Source organism: Rhinolophus hipposideros, assembly GCF_964194185.1.
Source record: "Rhinolophus hipposideros genome assembly, chromosome: 19".
NCBI lineage: Eukaryota > Metazoa > Chordata > Mammalia > Chiroptera > Rhinolophidae > Rhinolophus > Rhinolophus hipposideros.
Window position 1 is genome coordinate 7,595,970 of NC_138065.1, and position 27,030 is coordinate 7,622,999.

Below are 27,030 nucleotides of genomic sequence, written 5' to 3' on the forward strand. Positions count from 1 at the left end.
CTATAAGACGGGGTCCAAGTGACTCAAGTAGCCTGACCAGCTCGAGGCCCGCCTCGCCCCCTCCTCCATATGCACAAGTCCTGCTGCAAAACCCTAAGATTCAACCGACGGGACAGGGAGTCCCGCCCCCGCGTTGCTGCCGCCGGGAAACGCGGTTGCTATGGCGACGGAGGCGGTTGACCTGAGGATTGAAAAGAGGTTTGGGGGTGGGGAGCGGAACTCGGTCAGGAACTGGGCGTGGCTTCGGTTCCCATGGCAGCGGGGACGCGTTGTCTGGGCCTGCGCCCAATTTAGAAGCCAGTGCTGCCCCAGTCCTTTGCATGGCACCCAAGAAAGAGAAAGGCGGGACGACGAACGCCAGTTCCAAGATATGGGAACCGTCACTCGTCGCTGCACACTTCAACCAGGTGAGCTGGGAGCCCCGTGAGCCCTCTCTGCCAGCGCCGGGCCAGACTCTCCGGGGGACGCAGCAAGCGCTCCCCTCCCCGAAAACTGCCCCCGTCCCAGGTCTGGTCATTCCGCTGGAGAAACGACCCAGCATCGCAGCCGCAGGGTGTGCTTTACAGAGTGAGCTCTAAGGAAAAAAGAAAGGGGACGCCCGGGGAGTCGGTGCGATTTCAAACGGTGTTGAAACGTGCCTGGTGGGGAGAAGCAGAGGTATCGCTCTGGCGCGTCCGATCTTTTGCAGGGAAGTGGCTCAGATGTCACCCCACAGTTGTCCTGGAGTTGTCTTTGTGAACGGCCCACTTCCTCCTGACATCTCCTGAAGGCCAGAAATCCTATCGAATCACCGGGAGTCTGGCCCACAGTAAGGTTGCAGTGAATGCTGGGTGAAAGCAGACCTAAGATGATAATGTATTTAATACAGGTGTGCCTTCCGCAGGTGGGAAGGATGACTTTCTTGTGTAGTGTCCGGATGCCAGAATATCACAGATGTGATAGAGTCATATAGTTTGAAGGTACTCCAGGAGGTCAGAGTCCTGACGGGTGTGCTGCTAGACTCATCCATACAATGCCGCAGAGGCACCAGGCCGGCCATAAGCACCTGCCATGCATGTGACTTCACGTTGCACCCGCCCACCTCCAGGGAGCTGGGCAGTCCAGTAGCGCTTGTCACCTGCCACTGGAAATACCCTCCAACATTAAGTTGCTTCTAAGACAAGATAACATTAGGAAGGACGAAGGTGATTCCAGCCTGCCATTCTCACATAATCTAAGAACTAGAAAAAAAAATGATTTTTTTTAAATTGTGTGTGTGTGTGTGTGTGTGTGTGTAGAGTGCACTAGAGAGTTTGTACTTAAAGGGAAAATATAGCTCAAGACTTCTGATGCCCTCATGAAAAATTTCTACCTCCCTGTCCTTATTTCCCACTATCATTGTGTTTCTCTCTGAACCGGAATTCTGTCTGATACGGCATTCTGCCTGAGGAAGAATTGTATGAAAATAGTTAAGATAATGCCAATGTCGACGTGACATCATGTCATTTTGGGGTATTTCTGTAACTTTAGGAATGAAGGGTGGCAACGCAGTAATCCCCTGTTCTAGTCTCAACTTCTCAAAGATGTTTTCCAAGATGCTCCGTAAAGGCGCCCTCTTTCTTGCTTTTATAAGTCAGCGCTAGCCAAAATGCTTTCTCTCCATTTTCTCTGAGTTTGTGTCGGCCAAGTGTGGGCCGAGAGAACATTTCTGCTTGAGTTATAAACTGCTGAACAACAGCGTTTGATGGAGGTGCTGACACTGCACCAGCTTTAGTGTTGTAAGTATGAAGCTATAATTTTCCCAGTTGAATGGAAAACCGAAAGGCACTATTTTTCCTTACGACTTGCAAACCTGAAATAATATTCAGCTTTCTTGCTCCTACTCAAACAATATAATTTCAATAAATCTTACATATGAACAGAAAGAATTTGAACTCGAAGTAATAGTAGTTTCAACTACAAAGAGTGAACTTCTTCAGTTTGTTGGAAGACATGGTTTTGTTTTGTTTTTTAATCACAAGAGGTAGACAACTGCCCTCCACCTCCTCTCATATTATTTTCTCATTTTGGTTTCATGTCTGATCCAAGAGGAAAATTCCCAGCTTCACCTAGCAGTCCAGGCCCCAGAGGCATGTCCTAACCACCAATGTAATAGACTGAATTTGGGTTAAAGATGTCTGGAGATGTATGAATTCCTTATTCATGGGGCTTAGCAAAGTGCTTTGCACATAGAATGTTGTTGCTTCAGTTCCCAGAGAGTTTCTTTCCATGCAGTTGCTTCTCATGTGCAAATTTGTGCTCCAGTATGTGTGGATGACTGTGTGTGTGTGTGTGTGTGTGTGTGTGTCTGTGTCTGTGGTATGTAGGGGAGGGCTGGGAGAGAGGGAGGTCCACCTCCCAGTCTCCCATAAGCCTGTTTTTAGAATTAATTGATTAAGTAATCCAAGTCAACAATAGTTTTAAACTCATGTTCACACAGAGCTGTACTAGACTTTAAGCTGTACTAGACAAACAAGTTCACCGTTTTGTTTTAGTGAATTTCCCTCGTATCACTATTTCGGTCATCCGTTCGGGCTGCAATAATTGTCAATGTTTTAGTACATTTTAGTTGATTCTGAAACAAAATGATAGCAAATAAGACAAGGCAGTCTCTTATTGAGCACTAACTGACTAGATAGAGACTAGCGGTTAGGAAGAGGAATGTGGGCTGGGAGAGTCAGGAAATGCTTTATAAAATAGTTCCTTTAGCTGGGCCTTAAGGAATGGGTAGAATTTGAGCAGGTAGAACGAAGGGAATGATTATTTCAGGTAGGGAGAGCCATATGTGCCTTAAATAAATCTGGCACATTTAAATGGAAAGAGAGAAAAATGTAGGTTAGACAGCTTCTGGGTGCACACAGATCCTAAATTAATTCTGTCAATCAAATGGTCAGTGGCTAACTTGGCTATCCATGTATTAAAACCGTTAGCTTATTAACATACGTGAAATATCACACCTCCGATTACATACGAAGAAGATATTTAGGTACATAAGATTACCTATGTGACATGATCTCCAGCAGCATAAGGAGATTAAAGATGCTTGTTTGGTATCATGGAAATTAAAATCTTTTCATGCAATTTTCAGATCAGCCTCTCTATTGGCCACAGTGAGAGGAAGAGGTGTCAGCCTAAGCACTCAGTGACAGAAAGTGCTCTCTGGAGACATTTGGGCCTAAGATTTTTTTACTGTGATAAAATTTACATAATATTATAGAATACCATTTTAGCCATTTTTAAGCGTACCGTTCAGTGACATTAAGTGCTTTTACATTGTTGTACAACCATCATCACCGTCCATCCCCAGAATTCTTTCATTTACCCCAAGTGAAACTGTACCCATTAAATAATGCCCCATACCTCCCTCCCCCAGCCCCTGTCAATCACCATTCTACTTTCTATGTATGAATTTGATTCTTCTGGGTACCTCATGGAAGTGGAATCATACAGTATTCATCGTCTTGTAACTGGCTTATTTCACACAGCATAATGCCCTGAAGGTTTGTTTATTCATGTATGCATTCATACATGTATTCATAGTAGTATGTACTAGGATTTTTTGTTTTTAAGGCTGTATAATATTCCGTTTTATGTATGGACCACCTTTTATTTATTCGTTCATCATCCATCGCTGGACACTTGGGTTGCTGTCAACTCTTGGCCATTGTGTTTTTCTGATGTTTCTGTGGAGAACAGAGGGTCTGGACCTTCCTAATCTGCCATCATGCTATGTCACTCTGGTAGGATTTGCAAATATTTTCTATTCCAGGGGTTGGTTCCCTTTTCACTCCATTGGCAGTATCCTTCGATGTATAAAATTTTTAATTTGGATTAAGTTTAACTTATCTGATTTTTCTTTTATTGCCTGTGTATTTGTCCTACCCAAGAAATTTTTGCCAAACCCACTGTCACGAAGCTTTTCCCCTGTGTTTTATTCTAAGAGTTTTACAGCCTTGTACCTTACATTTACAGTACATCTTTGGTACATTTTGAGTTAATTTTTGTAAATGGTGTGAAGTAAGGGTTCAACCTTAGTTTTGCACGTGAGTATCCAGTTTTCCCAGCACCAGTTGTTGAAAAGACTGTCCACTGAATGGGGCAAAGGAGAGGAAAAGGGGCACAAATTTTCCGACAGTAGTGAATGTGGCTTTTTTGTGATTGGGTATTCACTTGGTTGCCTTAGGTCTTTGGCTGGTTTCAAAACTCCTGTAAAGTTATTTTACTCAGGCTCTTGTTGTGTTTTTAATGTTTCATAGGGGACACGAGGACTATAGTTTCTGGTCTGCCATCTTGCTGATATCACTCTGGTCTAAGAGATTTTGTAATCAGTTGTGATTTTTCCATTTCTTCCAAGTCTGTATACAGCAGGTGATGCTGGGAAAGGGGAGATTAGCAGAAGCTTTGTTCATGATCACTTAAAACATTTTTTTTTTCAGACTTGTTTAAACAGCATGGCTCTTCCCTTTAGGAGCTTATATATTGTTCAAGGCTTATCTCTAGGTATGATGTCACATGGCTTAAAAATGACTGAGGTATATGTATTTCAATTGGGATTTTGTGTTATGGTCAGAGCTTTTGTGTCAACACAGAGGGTGGAGTCGGGGAGGGGTAACCTCACAATGTTATCTGTGTTAAGTGATAATAGCATAGAAAATATTCAGAAGCCAGATACAAATCCTTTTCTTTTTTTCATCGTTAAGATATTACAGACTTTTGCTCCCAAAAGTTGTCTTCAGAATTCCAGGGTTCTCCAAAAGTTTATTTAGGTTGATTTTGTTATAACACAGGTGGAATTTGGTGTGAGGTTTTGATAATTTTGTTAAATACTTTCATATTTTCACATTATCTGAGGATGGTTATTTCTTTTCACGTCTTTTTTTATGCGTAGCAAAATGGCAGCCATAACTTGTGAGACCAACTATTTCATAACAATTATTCCATTTGCTTACTGTGACCCACCACAGAAAACACTAAAAAAAAAAAAAATGTTTGTGGCGACCACACACCTCTTAACCCCACCAGCTTCACTATTTCAATTCACTAATTTCATTTTGTAATGATGATTTCAGGTCCCTAATCCCCAATTTAAGGGACTGGATACTATTTATTCCTTGGTTAAGCCTTCAACTCTTCTTTAATATAAATATCCACATAATTTTAAATATTGTAAAAAGCTGCCATAATGTATTGAGGTCCTTACTGAAACTCATGAGGTCTTGTTTCCAATTTCTATATTTTCATTCTCAATGTCTGTTTCCTCTTTTTCAAAAACGTAGTAACATTTGCATCAAAGACAGATTGATGCTATACATGGCATGCTGTTCTTTACAGCACTCACTCGGGGGTGGAGATTCCCAGAGTATCTGGGCTCACCCCCCCGCCTTTTACAAAACTGAGGATTCAACCATTGAAGGTCTGGTCCAAAAACATGTGGTGATATAGTACACAAGGGACCAGATTGTAGGTTTTTTCACTGGTTCTTCCTTCCTTCTTAACAGAACTATTAAGTTATGATATGATAATCATAGCATTTTATATAAGCCTTGGAATTCAAAACAAAATTTTATGTATTTTATCGTATGTCAAACCCCAAAACACTGTTATAAGGTAAGTGTTATTAGAGTAGAACAAGTTATTTAAGGAATGTCTATTGAAACGTTTGATTAGTACTTAAATTTGAGAGCAAAGTGTTACTTAAAACCAGTAAATAAATATGGAAAGTATACTTACTTTACCTGAAATGAGACTTCATCCTTTATCTCTCATCCTCTTTCATAAACAACATTTAGACAAGAGACAGATGGTAGCATTTTCTTTTTATACTCGACTCTCTGGCTTCTGCCTGAGGCCATTTAAGTAGAAAAATAGAACTATTGGGGGGTCTTGAAAAAATTATTTTCCTCTTTCCAAAAATAGTTGCGAAAAATGACCTCTTCTGCTACCTGGAAGTACACTTCATTTTCTGGTCGTGCCTGCCAAAATTTGGCTCAGCAAAGTCTTACACCACCTCTGTCTCTCAATTATCTAGATTCTGTCGATGGCACTATAATTTTCCCAGTTGCTGGAGCTTACTTGTGAGCCATTAGCCTTATGATTCAGTCTGCCTCGAGTTCACCTTGATTTTCCCTTTAACGTTTCCTCTTCTCCATTCCCATACCTTCATCTTAGCCCAGGCCTGCATCATTTGAGCCCCGAAATTTTGCAAGCGCCCCTTGCCACTACTCACTATAGAAGCACCTATTCCTGTGTATCAAACCTATTACCAATTTATCTTTTCCTAAACACTGCTTCACACCGTGTTCACAGCCAGCTCCAAAACTACCAGTGACCGTCTGTCATCTCCAAATCGAATCATCCTGGCTTCTTCAGCCCCCTTTAACCCGGCCCCATCTTGCCATCCAATTGAATCGCTGCATGCTAACAATCTCCTTGCCGCTCTGTAGACACACGGAGAAGGCAATGAGTTGCTAGAGAAAGTCCAGTTCTGGGACCGGGCCGACTTACGTAGTGACTCCTGATTCTGAAATATGACCTAGGGGAACTTTCTTATCTTGTCTGAGCTGTAGTCTCCTTTTGTCAGGGAGAGATAATAATATCCACCTCACAGGCTTGCTGTAAAGATGAAATGATATTTATTTCATTTCATAAATATTTCTCTAGCACGTGGCATCTAATAACCCGTTAGTAAATGAGGTTCATCCCCCCATCCTGCCCTTTCACTCATTAGTCTCCCTGCTTGGAATGAACTTGCACCTTCCCTCTCCTCTTCACACTCGTTTTTGGGGCTGGGGGCTCCTAATCCATGTCTTGCAGTGAGCTTTCCTAACTCTCCTCTCCCTCACTTATCTCCCCTCACATTTATCTTGCAACCTCTTACTTGGTGGCAGAATGCCTTGAATGGCGTGCTATCATTTCATGTTTTGTAGGGCAGCGGTATAATCTGAGCTGCTTCACAGCAAAATCACACCTTCGACTCCTTGTATCTGCTCCATACTCGCAAGCATGCTTCTAGGCAGGCACGTGGTAGCACACTGAAACTATATATGAAATGAATTCACTGACTGACACATGAAGAAAGCTATATTGTGGAAACCAGGACAGCTACTTAGACCGAGGGGAGGTTTTCCGAGAGGAGATGAAGGGACTGACACATGGCTGACTGTGAGAGAGCCCTGAAAAGAGCTATGCAGACACCATTTCCCTTCTCAGAGGTAGTTTATCTGCCAACCGGAGGCATTCGAGGGAAAGTTCTTTAAAATAGTTAGCAGTCTCTCCTTCTTCTTATAGTTCAGTCGAGGGTAATATTTTTCTGTTAGTAAACATTCATAGCTTAGTGACAGTAGCTGAATTGTACATACTTGCAAAACAGTCAAAGAGTTTCCCTGGAGTTCTTGAACGAAACTTACAATTCTTATAAAGGTTTGGAAACCGGGTAAGGGTTCAAGATGGGTATTGCTAAAAAGTTAATATCCCAAACCTCTTAAATAAAGGTATACAGTATATAGACACTAGGATGATAATAAACTGAGTCTAAGTAGGTTTTTCGGGGGAAAATGTTCATTTGAATTGAAGTGCTTAAACCATTATAAATGCAGTTTATCAAAAAGGGAAATACATTTTATTGGACAGAACCCTTGAACAATTTTTGAGAGGCAGTGAAGGATTTTTCAGCTTTTTTGATCTTAAACAGTAAGCTATTTCTCATGTTAATGTGTATTTAAGACTTACTGGAAATACTTATAATACGAGCTGAAGACTGATGTCTGGCAGCAAGCATATTTCTGAAATTGAGTTGGTTTTTATTACTATATTTTCTGAAATATGCTTTCATTGATATTTACAAAACAAATTGCCAGTTCACACAAAGGTTGTTTTAATAAAAGCCAATGAAAACAGCTGAGTTGCTAGGAAGAATGTTAAGAGGGAAATGGACTTTTCATAACCTCACATTATAATTTCTCTTTTTGGACAAAAGTGTATTATTTGAATGAGCCTGGAACCAAAGGGAATTAGCATGTCAAAATATCTACCTAGATGTTATATGTGATCATTTTTATTGCAAATGAAAAATATTAAATATAAGTAAAATGCAAGCATTGCCAATATAAGTTTGGCAACATCTGAGGAAAATGTTAGCTAAGAAATGGTGAATGTTGACCATGTTTCAGCGCAAGCTGTAGGAACCATCATCGGCCCCCATTTACCCAAGGACAAAATCCAGGATGTTCTGCCTGGCTTCCACGGCCCGGCCTAACTTGGCCTTTTTCTGCTCCTCCATCTTTACCTCCCTTCACTGCAGTCGAATGGTCTCTATGGTACCCTCAGGCTATACCTGGGGTGTACTGACTATACCCACACAGTTTCCTGGCCTGAATGCCATCCAACGCCTCATTAAAACCCTGCCCATAACTTCCCAAGAAGAGCTCAACTCACACCATTCTGGCCTTCGCTGACATTTCTCCTTCCTAACCTACTCAGTGATTCTTACCTTTAATGCTATCCCAGTTGGACCCATGGTCTGACCATTTCAGTGTTACCTACTATATCTCTGCAAATCCCTGAAAGGTAGCAAAAGGGGCATATTTTTAATTCTCTCCCTCAAAGCCACTGCACCTACCCAGTAGTGACAAGCCCATGCGTTACCTTATGGTGGGTTATATTCCCTGACTACATTTTACTGTTTCGGCCTCCTGGCCCGTTTTCTCTTCATGAGCTCCAGAATTCATCGTGACCCCACTGGTCTTCACAACTTAAACTGAAGACCATCGCAAAGCCTTAGTTTTACATCCATAGAACAGGGCCAGCGGCCATACCCTTGCAGATATTAAAAAGATTGTTGAGAGGATATGATGGCATCTAACACATCGGGTCTCATACTTCACACATCCAAACCCAAAGTCCTTTTTCTCCCTTCACCCTGCTCTCCACCCACCCTCCTCCTTCCCCTTGCATGGTGTCACCACTCACCCAGCGAGACACTAGGGCCTACATCATTGCATTCATTGTCTTTTTCCTTTTTTTCTGCACCCCATGATCGATTGTTAGGATTGTTAGTAAATCCTGCCTTTGAAAGGTATGTCCAATCCATGCTCTTGGCACCGCCCTCCTGCCACACCCTAACTCAGGCCACCAGGCTCTCTTACCTGAGCTACCAGTCGCTCAAGAGCTTCGGAACTTAGCCTCTCTCCCACTCTTGCTGCCCTAGAGTCTTGTCACCACACAGCAGCCAGAGTAGTTCTTTGAATGCACAAGACTTGGAGTCAAATCCAAATGTTCTCTCGTGGCCTTTAGGTCTCTAGGTCTTTTACGACCCTGTGTGGCGGCCTCTGCCAACCGCTGTGCCTTTATCTTGTAGCTCCAGCGACTCACCCTCCTGGTCTGTGCTCCGTGACCACTCTGGCCTTTTTGTCCATCTTCAAATCCATCAGAAAGCATATTGGCAACTTAAAGCCTTTGCTCTGGCTGTGCCCCCTGCCCAAAATGACCTGTCCCAAGGTGGTCACTTCCTCCCTTCCCTTAGAATTCTCTTCAGATACCTCCTACCCTGGCCACCTGCTTCAACTACACATAACCCGTAGCCTCTGACCTTGAGTCAGCTCCTGACTTCTGCGTTACATTTATCTCATTATGGCCTGTTCCCCTCCACGTGAATGTAAGCTCCCGGAGGACAGGGCTTTACCGTGACATACGGCCAGCCCCTGACAGATAGAATAGAGGGGCTCAAATAAAGAGCCTTGCTGAATGGAGAAATGGTAGGTGCTTGCTAAGGAGGAGGGAGCTCTTAGTGATTAGTGTTACTAGTTAGGGGTATTACTGTATTTATTGGAGTGGTATGAAAATCAAAGTGTATGAAAGAATGTGGGACACTAGGCGAATAGAAATATTTATACTAATAATAATTATTAGTACTCTCCTATGTGTTTCCATATGGATGTTCCACATGTTCTTTAAATTCACATGTTCAGAACTGGTACTACCTTGTTCATTGAAGTTAGAAATCATCCTTGAACCTTCTCTTCTAATTTCAAATTGGTCAGTGATTCCTGTTGCTTCTACCTCTCTATTTCGGTTCCTTCTTTTTCACCTCCCTTAATTTCTAACACCAATAGCCTTCTAAACAATAGCCTTCTGCCTTCATCCAGGGGTGGGAAATGGTTAGCGGGGAGACTGGGATTCAGTGAAGATATCTATGTATGTGTGAATAGGATACAGAGGAAAGGGGAGGGAAGGGGTTGAAAACTGGAGAGGGAAAGACGGGAGAGCTGAAGGAACAAAATTGTAAAAGAGGTCAATGAAGAGTGGGTCATTTGCTCTAGTACAGAAGAGAAGGGAGCAGCATCCCTTCCTCAGCTCGAGAAAAGGAGCAAGTTCCGGAGATTGGTGAAGGGGGTTTGGGGATGAAAATGTGAAAAGGGGACAAAACCTAAGCAAGAAAGCCTTGCTCTTCCGAGGTGGCGGTGAGGCCACTGTGTGGATAGAAAGGGGACGAGCAGGAGACACAGACACAGGATTCCTTCCACTGTTATTGAAGTGCCATCTGCCCACAAGTCTTTGTTTAAGACACAGGGAGAGATGCAGCCAAATAAAATGCCTGTCACCTGACATTATGGCCGTTTGTACGTCTGTCTCCCCTACTAGACTGCGGGTCTTTGGAGAGCAGAGACTGCTTTCCAGTACTCTTTTAAATGCAGAAAGACACAAAGGATAATATAACAAGCACATCTGTGCCAGCATGAGAACCTGACCATGGCTAATTTTCTTTTTAAAAAATATTTGCAGAACACTTTGTCCATACCCCCACCCCATTCCATTCGTTTCTCTCCCTTCCAGAAGCAAAACACTGTCATGAATTTTATGCATATCCTCTCAGCCTATCTATGTACCTGTTATCTATCGCCGTGAATAATACATAGTTTTGTTTACTGTATGATTTCTAAACTTTACACGAATGGTTCCATGATTATACCTCTCCATTCTGCAATTTGTCTTTTTTTCATTCAGCATTATGTTTTGAAAGTCTGTCCACGTTGAGATATGCAGATTGAGTTCATTTCCTTGAATTGCTCTTATCTCATTCATCTTGACGTCTTCCATGTCTAGCATAGCACATATAACATAGGTACTCAAATAGTAAACTTGAACCATTAGCGAATACATTAGGGTGAACAACGCAATCGTAGAAATGGATACTGTCCCCTGTGCTTTGTAGCTATGAAATACTTTTACCTATAGTCTGTTTTCACCCTTATTTGTGTAGTTCCTTCCCCAGTCTGGTGCTGTTTTAAGGATAGTGATTATGCCTTATGCCTATGCATTCTATTCCTAATGCCCATTTTAATGTTTGGCACATAGTAACTCCTCAGTAAATATTGGTTGAATGAATGAATGACTCTCTGCTGTAAGTATTATTTTGCTATGGTCTAGGTTCTGAATACTTGAGTGTTTTTCCAAGACCATGTGTTTGGAATCAAGACTAATAATCAGGTTTTCTATACTCAATCCAGTGCGCTTTTCATTAGACCGTTGAAAGAGCTATTGTAAGGGTTATATTAGGGAATCAATCGGAGAAGAATAATTATAATGAATTACTGCCCTGATGTAACCAATAAATAGGCTCCGTGTACCTGTGTAATTGGAGAAAATTAATCACCATAACCAGATCGAGGGCTTAAAATTTATCGTAATCATTAACTTGGAATATTTTGTCACATGGTCCTTAACCGAGGTTCACACTGTAAAGGAGATACGTGAATTATGAGGGTGTATAAGATTGCAGGAATGAAAGAAGGAGCAGGAGGCAGTTTCACTCCAATGGAACTGCTCTTGCTAAGGTCACTGGGAACCTTCTAATGGCTTTTGACGACATACACCACTCCTCCCCTCGCCGCAGTGACACCTTCCCTCCTGCTTCTCCTTCACCTCACCTTCTCTCTGCCTCCTAAGAAACCCTTTCCTAAAACAGCGACAGTTGAAAGAAAATCTGAAGAAAATGACAAGCATTCTAGGGAACAGATCTCAGGAACGGCCTCAGGCACCCAGGCACGTGTACATCTGCATGCCCCCCGCCCAGGACTGATTACTTTTGATCAATACGGTTTACCCTTTACTTGTCTACCTTTTCCCTTCCTGGAACAACTCCTGGGCCCTGCACAGCTGAAAAAGTCGGGATCACTGTACAGAGCCAGCTCTGGAGAGCATCGTGTCCTAAGTCCCTTGATGGGCTGGTCAGAGGGACCAATGTTAATAAGTGGCCTGCACAGGAAAAGGTCCTGCACAGGAAAAGGTCCTCAAGGAACTTATTTTGAAATATAAGCATTGTTTGCTCACTTCCAAACTCCTTTAGTTATTTTTGTGTATCCGTTACCATTTGGTACAGCATAGACATTTAATCACAGTAATGTAATAAATGCTTGTTGAGTTAAGATGCTCCTCATCCCCCATTTTTGTTGTCGAATTAAGGCAGGGCACAGATCCCCTTACCACACTTCTTGCTCCAGGTGCATTCTCAGGTTTTCTGCGACACCCCCAGGGAATGTTCGAATAGGTCCCACCATTCCCTACGACCAGGATACAAACTTGAGTATCCAGAGGGTCTGACCCTGCCCCAGGATCATTCCTGGGTGCCCGTTCTTTCCCACCTCCCTGTTTGGAGACTATAGTTTTAGGCCTAAAAATTAGAACAGATGAGACAAAGAATTTTTGTCCCGCTGCCAGGTATTAGAGATAGTAATTTGGTTATCACACTATTGGCATTTCTTGGACATTTTACTGAATTTGGGGAAATTGGAAAGATCCTTGGGTATTCTGCACTCAAGACGGATGTAGACGTTAAACTCTTATCAGTGGCCTTGTGGTAAACAAACGATAAGTGAGGACAGTCGTGTCAACTGCAGGAAGAGGAGTTGTCCATGAAACGTAACGAACCAGGCAGCAGCTTTGGGGATGGACGGTTCATTAGAAAGAGTGTTGGTTGGTTATTGCATTTCCTCTGCGTAGCTAGTAGTGGCAAGACTGCACAAATTCATGGACTACACCACCATTCATAGTGGATAAATGACATTTAAATCAGAGAAAGCAAGGTAGAAAAGAAACAAAACAAAAGGGCTACAATAGGGTAACTACCGATGAGATACTATTACGTCTTGAAAATACATCTTAATTTTAACGTGGAAGGTAGTAACTCGGCACGGAAGGGACTCAAAAAAGGCACAAGAGGGTCTCATGTCTGAGGAAGGAGTTGATGAAAGGTTGTAGACTTTAATACCTGATGATGAAAAGAGCTCCTCTTTCTTCTGGATGAGTCCCCGATTCCAGTTTTACTTCTGTGGAGCAATTAGCAGGACTCCTCTCGGCTCTGCCGGATCTCCTCTGTTAGAAGAATGCCTCTGATATGTAATATTTGTTTGAAAACCCAAAGAAGCTTGTTTCCTTTTGAGGTTTGCCTTACTTTTTATGTTCTGAAGTTCATTTGGACCTCAGATTTTGCTCCAAGCAATAAAACTGGTTGGATTGTACTAACAGAATGCAGCCGTAATGTTGGCTAAGTCGTGGGGGTGGGGAGATAGTTAAGGTGCGTCGTGGTTTCTGTGGTTTTCTCTGTGGAGTAGAATTCCCTGCAAAGCTTTTCCATGTGGTGTTTTAATAGCTGTCTTAAAACTCTCTGATGCGTGGAGCAAAACCGAATTAGGCTTATGTGCTAGATTGGTGGGATGGGCCACGGACCCTGAAAAATGAAAGGAAAACAATCAAACAGCCTAAGCTCAGAGGCCGAACTGTCCAAAGAATATTCTCGGGACTTATCCAACTGCAGAATTACAGAAGTAATCGCCTCTTTTAACCCATGTTGCAGCGCTTTCTAAGGGAAATTAGAGTATTTCCTTTGCACGTATTACTACTTTATCTTCGCATGGCGCTTTCCATTTACAAAATGACTCTAGATATAGTTGTTCACTAGAGCCTTGCAACAATTGTTCGAAGGTTGTATTATTAGATCCATTCTTATAAATGAGGAAACTGAGTCACAAAGATAGATCCAAGGTCATTTGGCTAAAAAACTACGGAGGCAGAATTTGATACCAATTCAGAGCGCTGCCGCTTTGCACCAGAACGTCAATAATGTTAATTAGCCATCACATGTCACGTTGATGAGGACAAAGGAAACCAGCTAGGTAGTGTGTGCATGCACAGTCAAGATGCTTCGAGACTGCTGAGTTCTCATCAGTGAAGATGAGACATGGAGTCGTATAGTCTGAGCTCCAAAGGGATACAACCTTTCTTTAATTCAAATGCTCAAGTCATCCAGATACCTGGTTCCTTCCTAAGCACTGAGTGTAGCTGATGAAATGCCACATACTTTGTTGGCGTTCCCATACTAAGCATGTGTAAAAATTCTCCTTAGTGTGTGGTTTTGGCTGCTAAGTTTAAGAAACATTGAATGCTACCATATGCCAGGTACACGGGCAAAGCAGGAAGTTGTTTAGGTGGTATGATTCTAGGGGAGCCTTTTCCACTGGCCCAGCCCCCTGCCTGAAATACTCCGTTACCAGGCCATCCCTTTGCGTTGGTCCAGGATTCACTGGGATTCCTTTTGCATATAGTTTGGAGAGAGAAAAAAATACTTTTAAAAGTTTTTTTGTGTGTTTGTTTTTTTTTTTTTTTTTTGCTTCACTAAAGCCTTGAGGCATATGTATTTATCCAGTTACCACAGGCAACTATTAAGGCCCTGAGCTGAATAGGAGGCGATACGGGTAAATTTTATTCTACCCAGAAGACGGGGATGGTTGATTCAGAAAAGGCCTGTAGAGGGTCCCAGGGGAGCCGGAATATAGCAACTGGCCAGGGAGCCCATCTTATCTGGAAAGAGGGGTGCACTAAGGCTCTCTATCAAAAATAAATGTCATTCACTTGGTTTTCGTTTATAAGAAGTAGCCCTGCCTGACATCTGTATTTTAGATTTGGAGCCATAAAATTAATCAGATTGATATTTGCAATCCAAATACCAGGCATCGGATCCACATTGTTCTATTTTTGAGCCAAGTGAGCAGGTGCCCATCTCTCATGAAAATCAGTCTGGTGCCCATTCCTCGGCTTGGCTTCCTCAGAGCTCTTCATCTCCTTACAGCCTCTGTACCTCTGATCTCGCTCTAATTGGGGTCTTTCTCACAGTCAGGGACGGGTGGGTGTCTCTGATAGAACTGCACCAGGTGCAAAATGACTTAAAGCTCCTTCCTGCCACATTCTCACATTCTCTGCCCCAGCTCTGAAGGTGACATACCTGTAGAATTTAAAATTTCCTATGTTCATGATTTTTGCCCTCTCTTCCAATGACCTGAAATATTTTAGAAACATATCAAGGTTAACAAGGTCATTGTCATCAAAGGGAAAATTATTTTAGGAATTGACTGTCGTTCGAATGAACATTTGCTTTTTCATGATGCAGCTGGTTGATATGCGCTTTGATTTTTTTTTCTTGGTTCACCCAGAAACTCTCCACACATGATACAGCATGTATAGAATAACCATGTTTGTTCTCATGACTAACAAAAACAGAGGCCCCCGAAAAATAATATCCATGTCGATGACTATGACTTTCGCTAGGGGCTGTGCTCAGAAAGGCTTTCTGTCGGTTTCTCATTCAGTCTTCAAACAATGCCAAGATGTAGGTACTGTCGTTATCCTCATTTACACATGAGGCACAGAGAAGTTAAGTAACTTGCCCAAGGACACACAGCTGGTGCATTGAGATTCGAATCCGGGCGGTCTGTCTCCTGAGCCCAGCTGCTTAATCACTGTGCCACAATGACCTGTGGTTCTCCAAAGGGCCACCAACACATAGGGAGCCTTGTCACCTTTGGGCAAGGGGTGCTTCGGGACCTCCCATGGCAATGGCCCCATCGCTCCGATCCTGAGTGAGGAGGCAGACCCCCAAGATGGTCAGGAGGAAAGGAGAGCCTTGGAGTGCGTTGGCCCTGCTCCTCCCACAGTGGCCTCTCTGCTCCTGTCTCGTCTCCTGCTCTCCTTAGAGTCCATTTTGAAGGACAGTGCTTAGTGCTGGGTCACAGCTGACCCAGCATGAGCAGGCACTAATCATCAATCCGCAGAGCTCACTGCTGCGCCGTGGGTATTCGGGGTGAGGGTGCAGGAGATGGAGAGACTGTGCTGGGCCCTCAGTGTTTTCTCAGAGACAGTCTTGGCCTTTTCAGTCCAAATCATCTCTAAGTCGGCCTTAGACACACAGAGCTCCCAGGACGGGGGCCGCAGGCGGCTGTAAATGTTTAAGAAATAACCTGTTCTCCAGGGGGAGAGCGGTGACTTGTAGCTGTTGCTGTTGCCGTAAATTAAATACTCCCAGCGTGACCTATTTAAAGATATCCCTGTAACCTCCCAGGACAGAGCTGGGAGGGCCAGGTCCAGCACACTCCAGATGGAGGTCAGGAGATGTGTGTGGACGGGCAGGGGTGTTGCTGCCACAGGCGGGGCAGGGTCTCGATTGTGGACCCAGACCAGCATTTATGCGTGGCCCCTCTCTGTCTCCTCCTCTTCCCATCCCACCCTGATACTCATCCACCACAAATGAAGCTTATAAGAATTTCAAAGTCACCTTGAAAGAGAATCGTTGAATGTGCCGCCTGTTGGCAGTAGGTGGAAGGGAGGAGGAAACAGGCCATCAAGGTTCGTCTTGACGGGACATGGGAGAAAGTGGGAAGAAGGAAAGAGAGGGGAGGGATGGTTTTCTAGTCAGTGCCTATGCCTGGTAGAGCTGCCTCCTTCCCCTCGCATCTTGCTTACTTGTCTGAGTCACCCAGGAAATTTGTCCCAGAAGAATGGCTGCAGGCCTCCCTCCCCAGACTCCTGCCACTGACCCCTGGTACAAGCCACCAGCCGCGTTAGATCAGATGCAGTCTGTTTTCCTCCTAAAGGACTTCAGGGCTATGGACTGCATACTCTGCACACTTTTCTGATATGCCACATTCTACCTCTTTATGAGTCCCAGGGTCAAATCCTGTGTCCAAGCATATTCTCTGTTGCTTTAAAATATCAACCAACAGATGTTTGCATAGAGAGCCCAGCTCTATTTCCCAGTCTCTACCGGGCGCCATAAGGTGCAAACGCATATATAAAACATAATTTCTGACCTAAAGAGCTTATAGTCTAGTTGAGAAAATGTGACGACCCTGTGAACCAATTCCTAAATAATGAGTACTTATAAAAAGAGCATGATGATAATATGTCAAACTGCAGCAATCCCCCCTTCTCTGTGGTTTTGCTTTCCTGGGTTTCAGTTACCCACAGTCAACCACAGTCCAAAAATATTAAATGGAAAACTCCGGAAATAAATAATTCATTAAGTTTTAAGTTGCGCACCATTCTGAGTAGCATGATGAAATCTTGCACTGTCCCGCTCCGTGCGGCCCGAGACGTAAATCTTCCCTTTGTCCAACGTCTCCACGCTGTGTACTCTGCCTGCCCGTTAGTCACTTAGTAGCCGTCTAGGGTATCAGATCGACTGTCGAAGTTTCAGGATTCTTGTGTTCGAGTCACCCTTATTTCACGTAATAATGGCCCCAGAGCCATTCACATAACTTGTATTACAGTCTATAGTTATAATTGTTCTCTTTTATTATTAGCTCTTGCTATTAATCTCTGACTGTGCCAGATTTGTAAATTAAACTTTACCACAGGTACATATATATAGGAAAAGCCATTGTGTACATAGCGTTTGGTACTATCCGCGGTTTCAGGCATCCACTGGGAGTCTTGGAACGTCATCTCCCCCGCAGGTAAGTGAGGATTCAAAGGCAGTCTTGTGAGGAACCTCTAATTAGCAAAGCGTCTCTAATAAGCACTAGTTTCGTCAAGACAGTAAAAGGTGTTCAATACCTGCATATCCTGGTCATTTGTATTGTTCTCGTTTATTATATAACCGTGTGTACCTATTTTTTAACCTATATTTCCAACTCACTTTACAGTTAGAATTCCTTTTTAACAAATGCAATTATGGCAGCCAGTTCTATGTAATAAAAATATTTCTTCTGCTGGCCAGCAGCCCATACTAACACTCCTTTGCTGATGGAGATCCAAGACTCCTTTTGAAGGAAAAAACTGTGTATGAGAAAGACATTCACAAATCCATGTCCAGTTGGCAATAAATCTACTTAACCAAAGGCTATCCTTTCAGTAGAGTACTGATATCAAGTACAGGTTTGCCTATCTGCCCAGCGTTAAATAACTCAACGAAACATGACTTTTTCAGGGTTGCACTGATTTTACTTGGGGCTCATATGTTGTCTCCAGATAAAGGTGCTGACCGCCATTGGTTCTCGGAGCTCATCCAGCTCTGGTCAGTGCCGAGGGAGGGTTGTGGGAATCTCATCTCGGGTCTTGCCGGGCCAACGCACCATACCCGCTGATTCTTTGTACTAACAGAAGGAAGCAGTCTTCAATCCCAGAGCCCAAGAGCTACTGTTTTCGGAAGGGTTTTTGGAATGACAGTAGGCTATAGGAATGCCTAAATAACATTTGGGGACTCTGCCATAGATGAAAGAAAAATAGTTATAAATCTACCCCATGTCTCTGGGACAGTACATATAATTATGTGGGACAGCCAGGTTTTCAGCATTTACATGGATGCCTGTTGCTTTAGGAGACCAGGATGAAAGTGTTTGGGTTCAGACGCCCTCCTGCCGGGCTTCAAATTAGGTGAGACTGATAAAGTAAATAAAAGGTAATGGGTTGTGTCCATACATGACTTCATTCCACCCTTTGAATGGCTTGGTCAATAACTACGAGAGGGCAAGACTCAGCAATAGCCCTGCACGGGACGTGCCTCCTGGCAGGAGAGAGCTGACTGCTTCCGGAGGTGTCTGAGGTGTGCCAGACGACATCCCTCGTCGTTCACCACTGGATACGTCCAGTGTAGTTTTCTAAGATGACTCATGTTTTCTTTCTCGAGGCTCATGCTGCTCATTACACCCAAACTTCTTGAACTGCCTTAAACCAATTCACCCAGGGCTAGGTAGGGTCGCCAGGTTGTACCATGGTGCTTTCATCTCTCCCCCATGGCCAGCCTTTGTTTTCTCTGTGCTCAGGTTCTCTCGCTACCTGCTGAATCCAAACTTAAGGACTTTGTGTGACTGTGTGTTGGGTGCAATCTGAGTGGATGGGGTACGTTTAATAGTATTTTGTCAAATCCAATTTGTGGTTGATTTTTTCCCCCAAAAAATCTTCCTCTTTCTAAACCTGCTGCCAGTTAGTAGAAACTTGGAATCTACCTTTATCCTGAACTACGAAGAGAAAGATTCAGGGATGAGATTTGCAGAACATCATGGAATGGTTCCTCCTAATTAGACAGGAGATGCAATGTGCTCTTGATTATCCGGATGACTGTGTATTTCCTGGCATCTGGCTGCCCCCTAGTGCAGTGTGCCTGTGGGTGCACCCTTCTCTGCAGGCAATCTTGCTTTGCAGCACGGCCCTCTGTCAATCCATTTCATGCTTCCTTGGGTGCTGGCGAAGTGGTTGGACACTAATCCGTGACTCCGACAAAGCCCTCTGGGGGCCTGTTTTGCCAAATCCGATTTCTAGAGCAAGAGTTTGGTGGGCTGGAGAGTGTAGATGCAATGCTAACATCAGCGGGACTCTTCAGACCCCTTCCGATGGAGATACATGGCCTAGGTACTCAGCAGGCCTCGTGGAGCACGCGGAACCTGAACAAATCTAGGCCTGCTGTAGCCCAGGTGAACTGCCTCACCTCACAGTGATTGCAGGGTCCCAGAAGTTTCTAGAGTGCCATGAATCAGAGGGGCAGGTCCTGTGTTAACATGTGTTTTAGAGCAAAGTAGCAAAAGCACTGCACTTCGCGAGAGAGGGGGACCTTGGGAAATTCCTTCACCTCTTTGAGTCTTTGTAAAACTATCATTTATTAAAAGGTAATCTTATGGTGTTTTAAGGATTTAATACATAATCTATTTTTGAAGATTTATACACTTTGACGTGTGATATAAATCTCCATCTGTTACGTTTACTGTGGCTGAAGTAGCCATTAGGTGCAATTTTAGGATTATAGAAAGGGATTCTGACCCCAAAGGCTTGCTCTCAAAATTGCTCTGAAATGATCCCCAAATCGCAAGCCAGTATGTGGTCTCCATGCGGTTTGTGCCAAAATGACCGTTAACAAGATTTTTAGCTTGCTAGGCCCTCTGTTTTTCCATCTATAAAGTATTAATGCACCTATTTAAAGAGATTATTTAGGGATTTAATGAGATAACACATGCCTGGCACATGGCGTTTCTCAGTAATTGTTAGTTCCTTCCTCTGTGTTCTTTCTTTTTTTCTGGTCTGAAACAGTCAACATCTGCCTCCGGCAGCAGGTACTAGTGGGTAGACTGGGTGACGGTGCCCTTTTTCTGAATCGTCTCCAAAAGAGCTGAGAGGCCATCCTTTCTTGTCACCATGAGCTTTCAGATATTGGCAGGGACATGCGCAGTAAGGGGCGGGACAAGGGGGAGAAGCGGGCATTCAAATCCTCAGTGTCGGAAAGTGTGCCTGACAGGAACTTCAAAGCATCACCTGTTCACACACTGCTGTTCATGCACCGCGTGTGCTTTATTGTGAGAGTGAAAGAGAACTTCCTCCTTCAATGACGATTCTAGTTGCGTATTTGGCTGAGAAAGCAGACGAGAGAAAAGAAAGGCAGCCAGTGCGGGAAAGGTCATTTTGTGATCTTGGGATTGTTTTCTAACACGTCCATTATACATATCATTCCTTCTTGTCCGAATCAGAATATTTAAAAAAATAGAATAGCAGTCTTAGGCTTACTTAGCAAACGACAACAACAACAAAAAACGGGTTTTAAACTCAGTAGAACAGAGGGAAACACACACAGAGCTGCCTACTTGCATGTACACACAAATACACACAGACATGCTCTTTATAGGTAAAATACACATTTGTGTGCTTCCACGTGTGGTTTTTATTTTGGTGACACCATTGAAAATTGGGCGGGTTTTGTTAGGTTGTACGTCTCCATGGAGAGCAGTAAGAGAAGTTGAACGATAAGCACTGTGTGATGGGAAGGAAGAATTTGAACTGAGTTCTTTTTGTCCCGTCTATGCCCTAGTTCTGTCAGTACCCGGGCAGTGAACTGGACAGAAAACAGAGAAAACCACATAAGATTATGCATTTCATTACGTTTGTGGAAAATATTTCCCAGTCTTCTTAGACATTGTTTTGGAATCCACCAGGGAGGCGTTTTACTCTGTTTGAATCAATTTCTGGAGTGGAGCTAAGAGGGACGTAGGTCTTGTCCTGTCAAACCCCTTTGTTTTATAAATGGAGAACTAAGATCTGGAGATCTCGGATGGCTGGAATGCCCTCCCTTATTATTTATTCTCTCTCTGTCTTAATGTCTTTATCGTGTTTACTTGGCCCATCTGCCCATGAAATCCTTAGTGTTCAAGGATTTGTATGAGTTTGGGTACCTACCACACAGTAGGTAATTCAGTAAGTTCCATTCTTAATCGCCTCCGGAGAATTGCTTCTTAGAAATTATAGTAGAGAGCAAGGGATTGATTCCTGAATAAGAATATTGTCTTTCGTAACATTTCTTTAAATTATATGATGTAAAATTTCATGTCCAAGTTTAATAATGTAAAATTTCATGTCCAGGTTTAATATTTCTTGACGTGGAAAGAACTCATTGGTGAATTAACAGTGAAATTCTTGTGTTATGTTGGGAGGAAAGGATGTGTTCTAGTTCTGTGCTTCACAAAAAGCTCAGGGATTGAATTTTCACCTTACGGAAAAGCCCATTTGTCAACTAATTCAATATTACCCAGCATTCGATAAATATTTATTGAGCTCCTACTCGGTGCCTCGCACTATTTAGCGTCTTAGGATGTGTCTGGGAAGAAAACAAAGATTTCAACTTTTGAGATTGTATGTCAATGTATGTTTTGTAACAAAGGAATGAACGATTGCTTTCCAACACCAGATTATTTGAGCATTCTAGTGAAAGTGTGTCACTTTTTAAAATTGTTTTCCTTACACTATAAGGCCTTTTTTTTTCTCAAGCAAAGTGCGTTTTGGTCAAGTCGCGTGAAATTTGGCACAATACTGCCGCCTGGCGGCCACTTGAATCACGATGCCAGTACACTACCAGGTTGTCTTTCAAACAGGGTGTGCAGGAAAATTCTCCTGTCTTTCAGTGGAAGCCTTTGACACACCATTACCTCGTCAGGAGTGTTTAGAATCTAATTCCTTCCTGGTTTGGTAACAGGACGATTGGAGGGGCTCCATCGCTTTCGTAGTTGGAAACCGGATTGAGGACGATCTTCTCATTCAAGCCCTCACCCTCGCTGTCCAGGTCCCGCAGCGTAAACTCTTCAGTGTGGTGTCGTGGCAAGACATCCTTCAGCAGGTACCCGTCCCTTCCCACTCCCAAGCCCCTCGGAGACTGTCTTTCCTTTAAAATAATAGAATGAAATAATGAAATAAATAAAACTATCATATCCGTGGGCCGTTGGGTAAATTTTGGTGGATTACTTTAAACAAACACGTAGCTAGCATAAGTTGGAATCATTTGATCTGAAGTTATTATTATTAATTATTATGTTTATTATTAGTCCGTGGATGTTGCCCGTTCACCATTCATTCATTTCATAAAAACTTCTGAGGGCATGCCGGACTCCACGCTAGGTTCCGTGAGGAATTATGGAATGAAGGATTCAATAGTAACAGAAGATGAAACTATTTCGTGTTCCAGGCAGCCCATCACTAACTAGAAGAATGGAGCCCACAGAGAATCGTAGGCATCAGAGGCCAGAGGGGACCAGCCAGTCCTGTCAGGTGGCTCATACCCAGGTGGTGACTTCACGGTTTACCACGGTGGCAATAACTATCACCTCCTCCATAAATGGCCCTCCCTTGCTGAGTTCCGCAACCCCTCTAGTCACTTAGCTGTGTGGAAGTTAACGTGTATCTATGTGCTCTCTACGCACGCCTTTCTTTTTCATGTAGCCGAATTAATTTTCTTACAGATCAATGAATCAAATGCACTCTTTGAAACTCCATCTAAAAAGGCAAAGAAGCCTCCAGTCGGTAGTGCTCCCTTGTATTATGAGGTAGGTGAACGTGTTTATTGAAGAGATTTTTGTACATTTTAGAAAATGAGGATTGAAGTGGTCATCTTGCAGTCACTTTTAAAATGTTTAATTCGTTCTTTGAAAGCAAAAGTCATGCTACTCATTGGAGCTGTTTGTTCCTGACTATGGGCCCTTAAAAAAAAAAATCTGTCTCCCTTTTAACTAAATCCCTTTCTAGGAATAACATGGTTCTAGATTGTCTACACCTTCACTGCATCCAATTAAAGAAGATAAATCAGAAATTTTTACATATAAGAGTGTTTGGTCATACTTAGTCATGGCTCTTACTGAGTATGTCAGAGTATGAAAGGAGGTCGTTTTATTCGTGTATTATAAACTGTTCATTTCACCAACGAAATCATGTAAAAATACCCCCAACACTGTTTCCTGCACACGACAGAGCCACAGTTGGAATAATTTCCCATCAGTTTGTTTGTGAACTTTGTGCACATTTTATATCCTACTTGAATCAGTGCGAAAATGACAGTAATCTTCTGACGGGCGGTCCATTCCAGGCCTAGCAGATGCTTCCTCACACGAGTCTGGCTTGGCTGACGAGTGGGTTTGTGCAAAGGACTTACAACTCATGCTAAGTGCAAGGGGATTTCTTCTTACTCTGCCTTGTTCATATCTAACCCACAGCTTGCAAGACACTATAAAATCCAGTGATTAATTAGAATATTACTTAAAATTCATCAGGCACTGTTTTATGGCTGTGCAGACTGAAAGCGTAAGGATTTTTGGATCTTTCGAAGACGAACTTGTTTGCACTTGGTTTCAGTGGTGACTAAGAAAGTTTTTATGTGTCTCAGATCTTGGATGATTTCATAATGGCCCCTGTAGGATTGCCTGAATACCATCTGAATAAGTTTCATTGGATTTATTTACGCCTGACAGGGCTGTGGAATTTATAGCATTAACTCTCGCTCCACTACTCTCACTGTCATGAAAACCTTATTCTGTGCTGTTAGAGTTAAATAACGTACCTACCATCTTTCGTGATAATGTTCTCAATGTGTGTGCTCCAGTTGAAACATTATGTGATACCTGGATTTAAATTATTGGAAAATGTTTTCTGAAGTAGCCATAGAAACCTACTATGTCCAGTTGTGAGGCCTGGGATCAATTAGCCCCCAAAGGACTCTTTCTTCTTCAGAGATGCTTCGTAAAAATCAGGAATGATAGCATTTCGACTTGGATGTGGGGTAGCACAGTGTACAAAGCCACGTTCAGTTAGGAAGGTCTGTCTTTGCAGGATGTGCAGTGACTCTTGGTTGTGTGTCGTTCACTCAGGGGAGGTCCGTTTCACATCTGGCTGTACCACATTCTTCCAGTGAAGCATTTGGGCAAGAAGCCTCCCTCATCCGCTCACATACCCTTTCTGAATGGTTCCAGAAGGAAAGGGAAGGCAGGATGAGAACCACAGGGGTGGGACCTTGGGGGCACCAGACGTGCATTAATATCAATTGCTTTAGCAAAAATGCATAAAGAGCCAAAACCAAATGGCTCCTGGTCAGATCAGCCAAGGATAGAACACACATCTGGAGAAGAGGGGAGTATGTCTCGTCTCCATCCCTCCACACTTAAGACCTGGCCGGGCACTCTCGCCGCCTGGTACCTCATCCGAAGGGAACTAAAAAGCTTCAGGCAGCACCTGCTGAGAGCCCCAAGTTAATTGTGAGTGGTGACCACGAAAAAGGCCCAGAAGCCAAACTTGTGTGAGATCTCTGCACTTTGGAAGGATGTGGACAGCCTGCTCGAGTCTGTTTCTGCCTGAAGTCTTGCACGGTGACATGTAACAGGGGGGCACTTGCCACACTTGTTTAGGAAGTCTTATATTTTCTTTCTCAAAGGAAAACTCTGCAACGGGGAAGAAAAGATCATCTAATAAAATGGCTCACGTTACATGGGAAATTCATAGCGTTCTGTTTCCTTTCAAGACCTCCATTTTGAGGCGAGAACTCAAAATCGATACAAAAGCAATGCGCTTCGGTTGATTTGTATTTGTAGGATACTCTCCTTAGCCTCAAATCAGAGCCTCGCCGTTCTTCCTTTAAACACAGTTCTAACCAATTTGGCTCCCCGGTTTCCTAGCCTGTGGTGCATTAGGAGCACCAAATTAAAGTGAAACTTCGCTTTAGTACAATTCATCCACAAGTAGTAAAATAGTGTCGGAACTGCATCACATATTTCCAATAACGACTTGAAATGTCTGGGCTAGCAAGGACCACATTCCTAAATGATTGGCTCAAGGTCTCATTTGGATGGCTTGGTGTTGTGTACACATAGCCTCCTTTTGAAATTGTGTCATTTCCCCTGAAACTTTAGAATTTCATCTAGCCATGATATTGTATATATGAGAGAGTCTTTACTTATAAACCACAGGTCTTTGAAAACCACCTTAGATTTATGCTAATGTAATTCCACAGAGACATAGTTACAGCCCATTTGTTCATTCACCTCTTTTTGGAAGCTGTGTTTTGCTCTGAAAGGAGCTACCCCATGGACTCATATGGGAATGGGAATAGAATAATCGTCGTTGTGTATAGTCTCAGAAATGTTAGCTATTTTATTATTATTATTATTATTATTTAATAATGAGGATGAAGGTGATAATCTCATGCACTGGCATTACATGTAAGCACAACTTCCAACATGGAGTCCTTTTCGAGGATGTGGACACATATGAAAATGGATACAGATATTGCCTGTTTTATATAGTGATCAGTTTTGCAAAATAGTGGTATTTTACCAAATATTCCTGTTCAAGCACTAGTGTCAAACACTACCTAGAGAATGGAGTGGGGAACATGAATATTATAAAGACTCGAACCTCAAGAAGCTGAGGACTAGTTAAGAAAAACATCGAAAAAAAATAGGAGCCTCACACATAGCACGTGTTCAATATATGTTTGTTGAATGAATAAATAACCCAATGCAGAAAATTGTGAAAGCCTTGAGGGGCAGACGAAGTGTTGTGGGCATTTCAAAGAAGATGAGATTACCATTAGGTAGGGTGGCTGGGGAGAGGTGTGGGATCTAGAGACACTTTGTAGAGATAGTATTGGGAAGGCAAGGAAAAGGGTCCTGATAATTTTGACTTTTTTAAATGTATTATCCCAATTAACCCACATCACAATTCTAAAAGGAAATAGAAACATCCTCGTTTTACATATAGGGAGATGGAAGCAAAGAGAAGGTAGAAAGCCTACTAATTAGAAAATTGAATTTGGATTTAACCATAGTTAAATACATTGCCTCAAGTTTTTCCACTTTACCACAAACTTACTCTTTCACAGGGCTCAGAGCTGTTCATCCTTGGATGGGTAGGTTTTGACATTCCAATGTGGGAAAGGGTACTCTAAAAAAATAGAACAGTTTAAGCAAAGACATAGGAGTGGAAGAAGACCGAATGAATGAATGTGTAGTTACATGGTGCTATATATACTAAATAGAAAGGTAAATCCTGAACCTATTTTAATTATAACTTTAAAATCCTAAAGATGGAAATCTATGAGAAAACACTCTATATCAAACACTGGGAAAAAATCTATGCTTTCAGATTCATACCTGGAACTTAAATTTATTTGCTAAGTCTACACAGATATTTCTCTGTGTGTATATGTTTTTAGTATATGTGCTGCCGAAGCGAGCACATGTGTGTATATGTTTTATGGCCCACATAGAGAATCTGACATGTTCATTTGCAATTATAGTCAGCCCTGGCCAGAATTAAAAAGGAAAATATTAACGATCACTCAAAGCCAACTGAAATGTTCCCTATGAGAAATGTGGATGTGTGCTGTCCATGTAAAGATATTCCCACTTACGATGAAATCTGATACACAGTAAATGAGCCTTATAAGAGAGA

The 27,030-nt window shown here is 42.8% G+C and overlaps 1 protein-coding gene across 5 annotated transcripts in view; it reads left to right on the forward strand.

Annotated features, from left to right (window-relative positions):
- The first annotated feature begins 208 nt into the window (after nt 1-208).
- Nucleotides 209-27,030, forward strand: part of SPAG17 (sperm associated antigen 17) — a 166,552-nt gene continuing 139,730 nt past the window's right edge. For all 5 annotated transcript variants that reach the window (XR_013991776.1, XR_013991777.1, XR_013991778.1 and 2 more), the window contains exons 1-3: nt 209-407; nt 22,295-22,435; nt 23,055-23,138. Coding sequence is in view for 2 of the 5 variants with exons in the window: in XM_081026597.1 (XP_080882723.1) it covers nt 321-407; nt 22,295-22,435; nt 23,055-23,138 (312 nt within the window). In the remaining 3 variants the exon portion in view is untranslated. The remainder of the gene's footprint in view (nt 408-22,294; nt 22,436-23,054; nt 23,139-27,030) is intronic.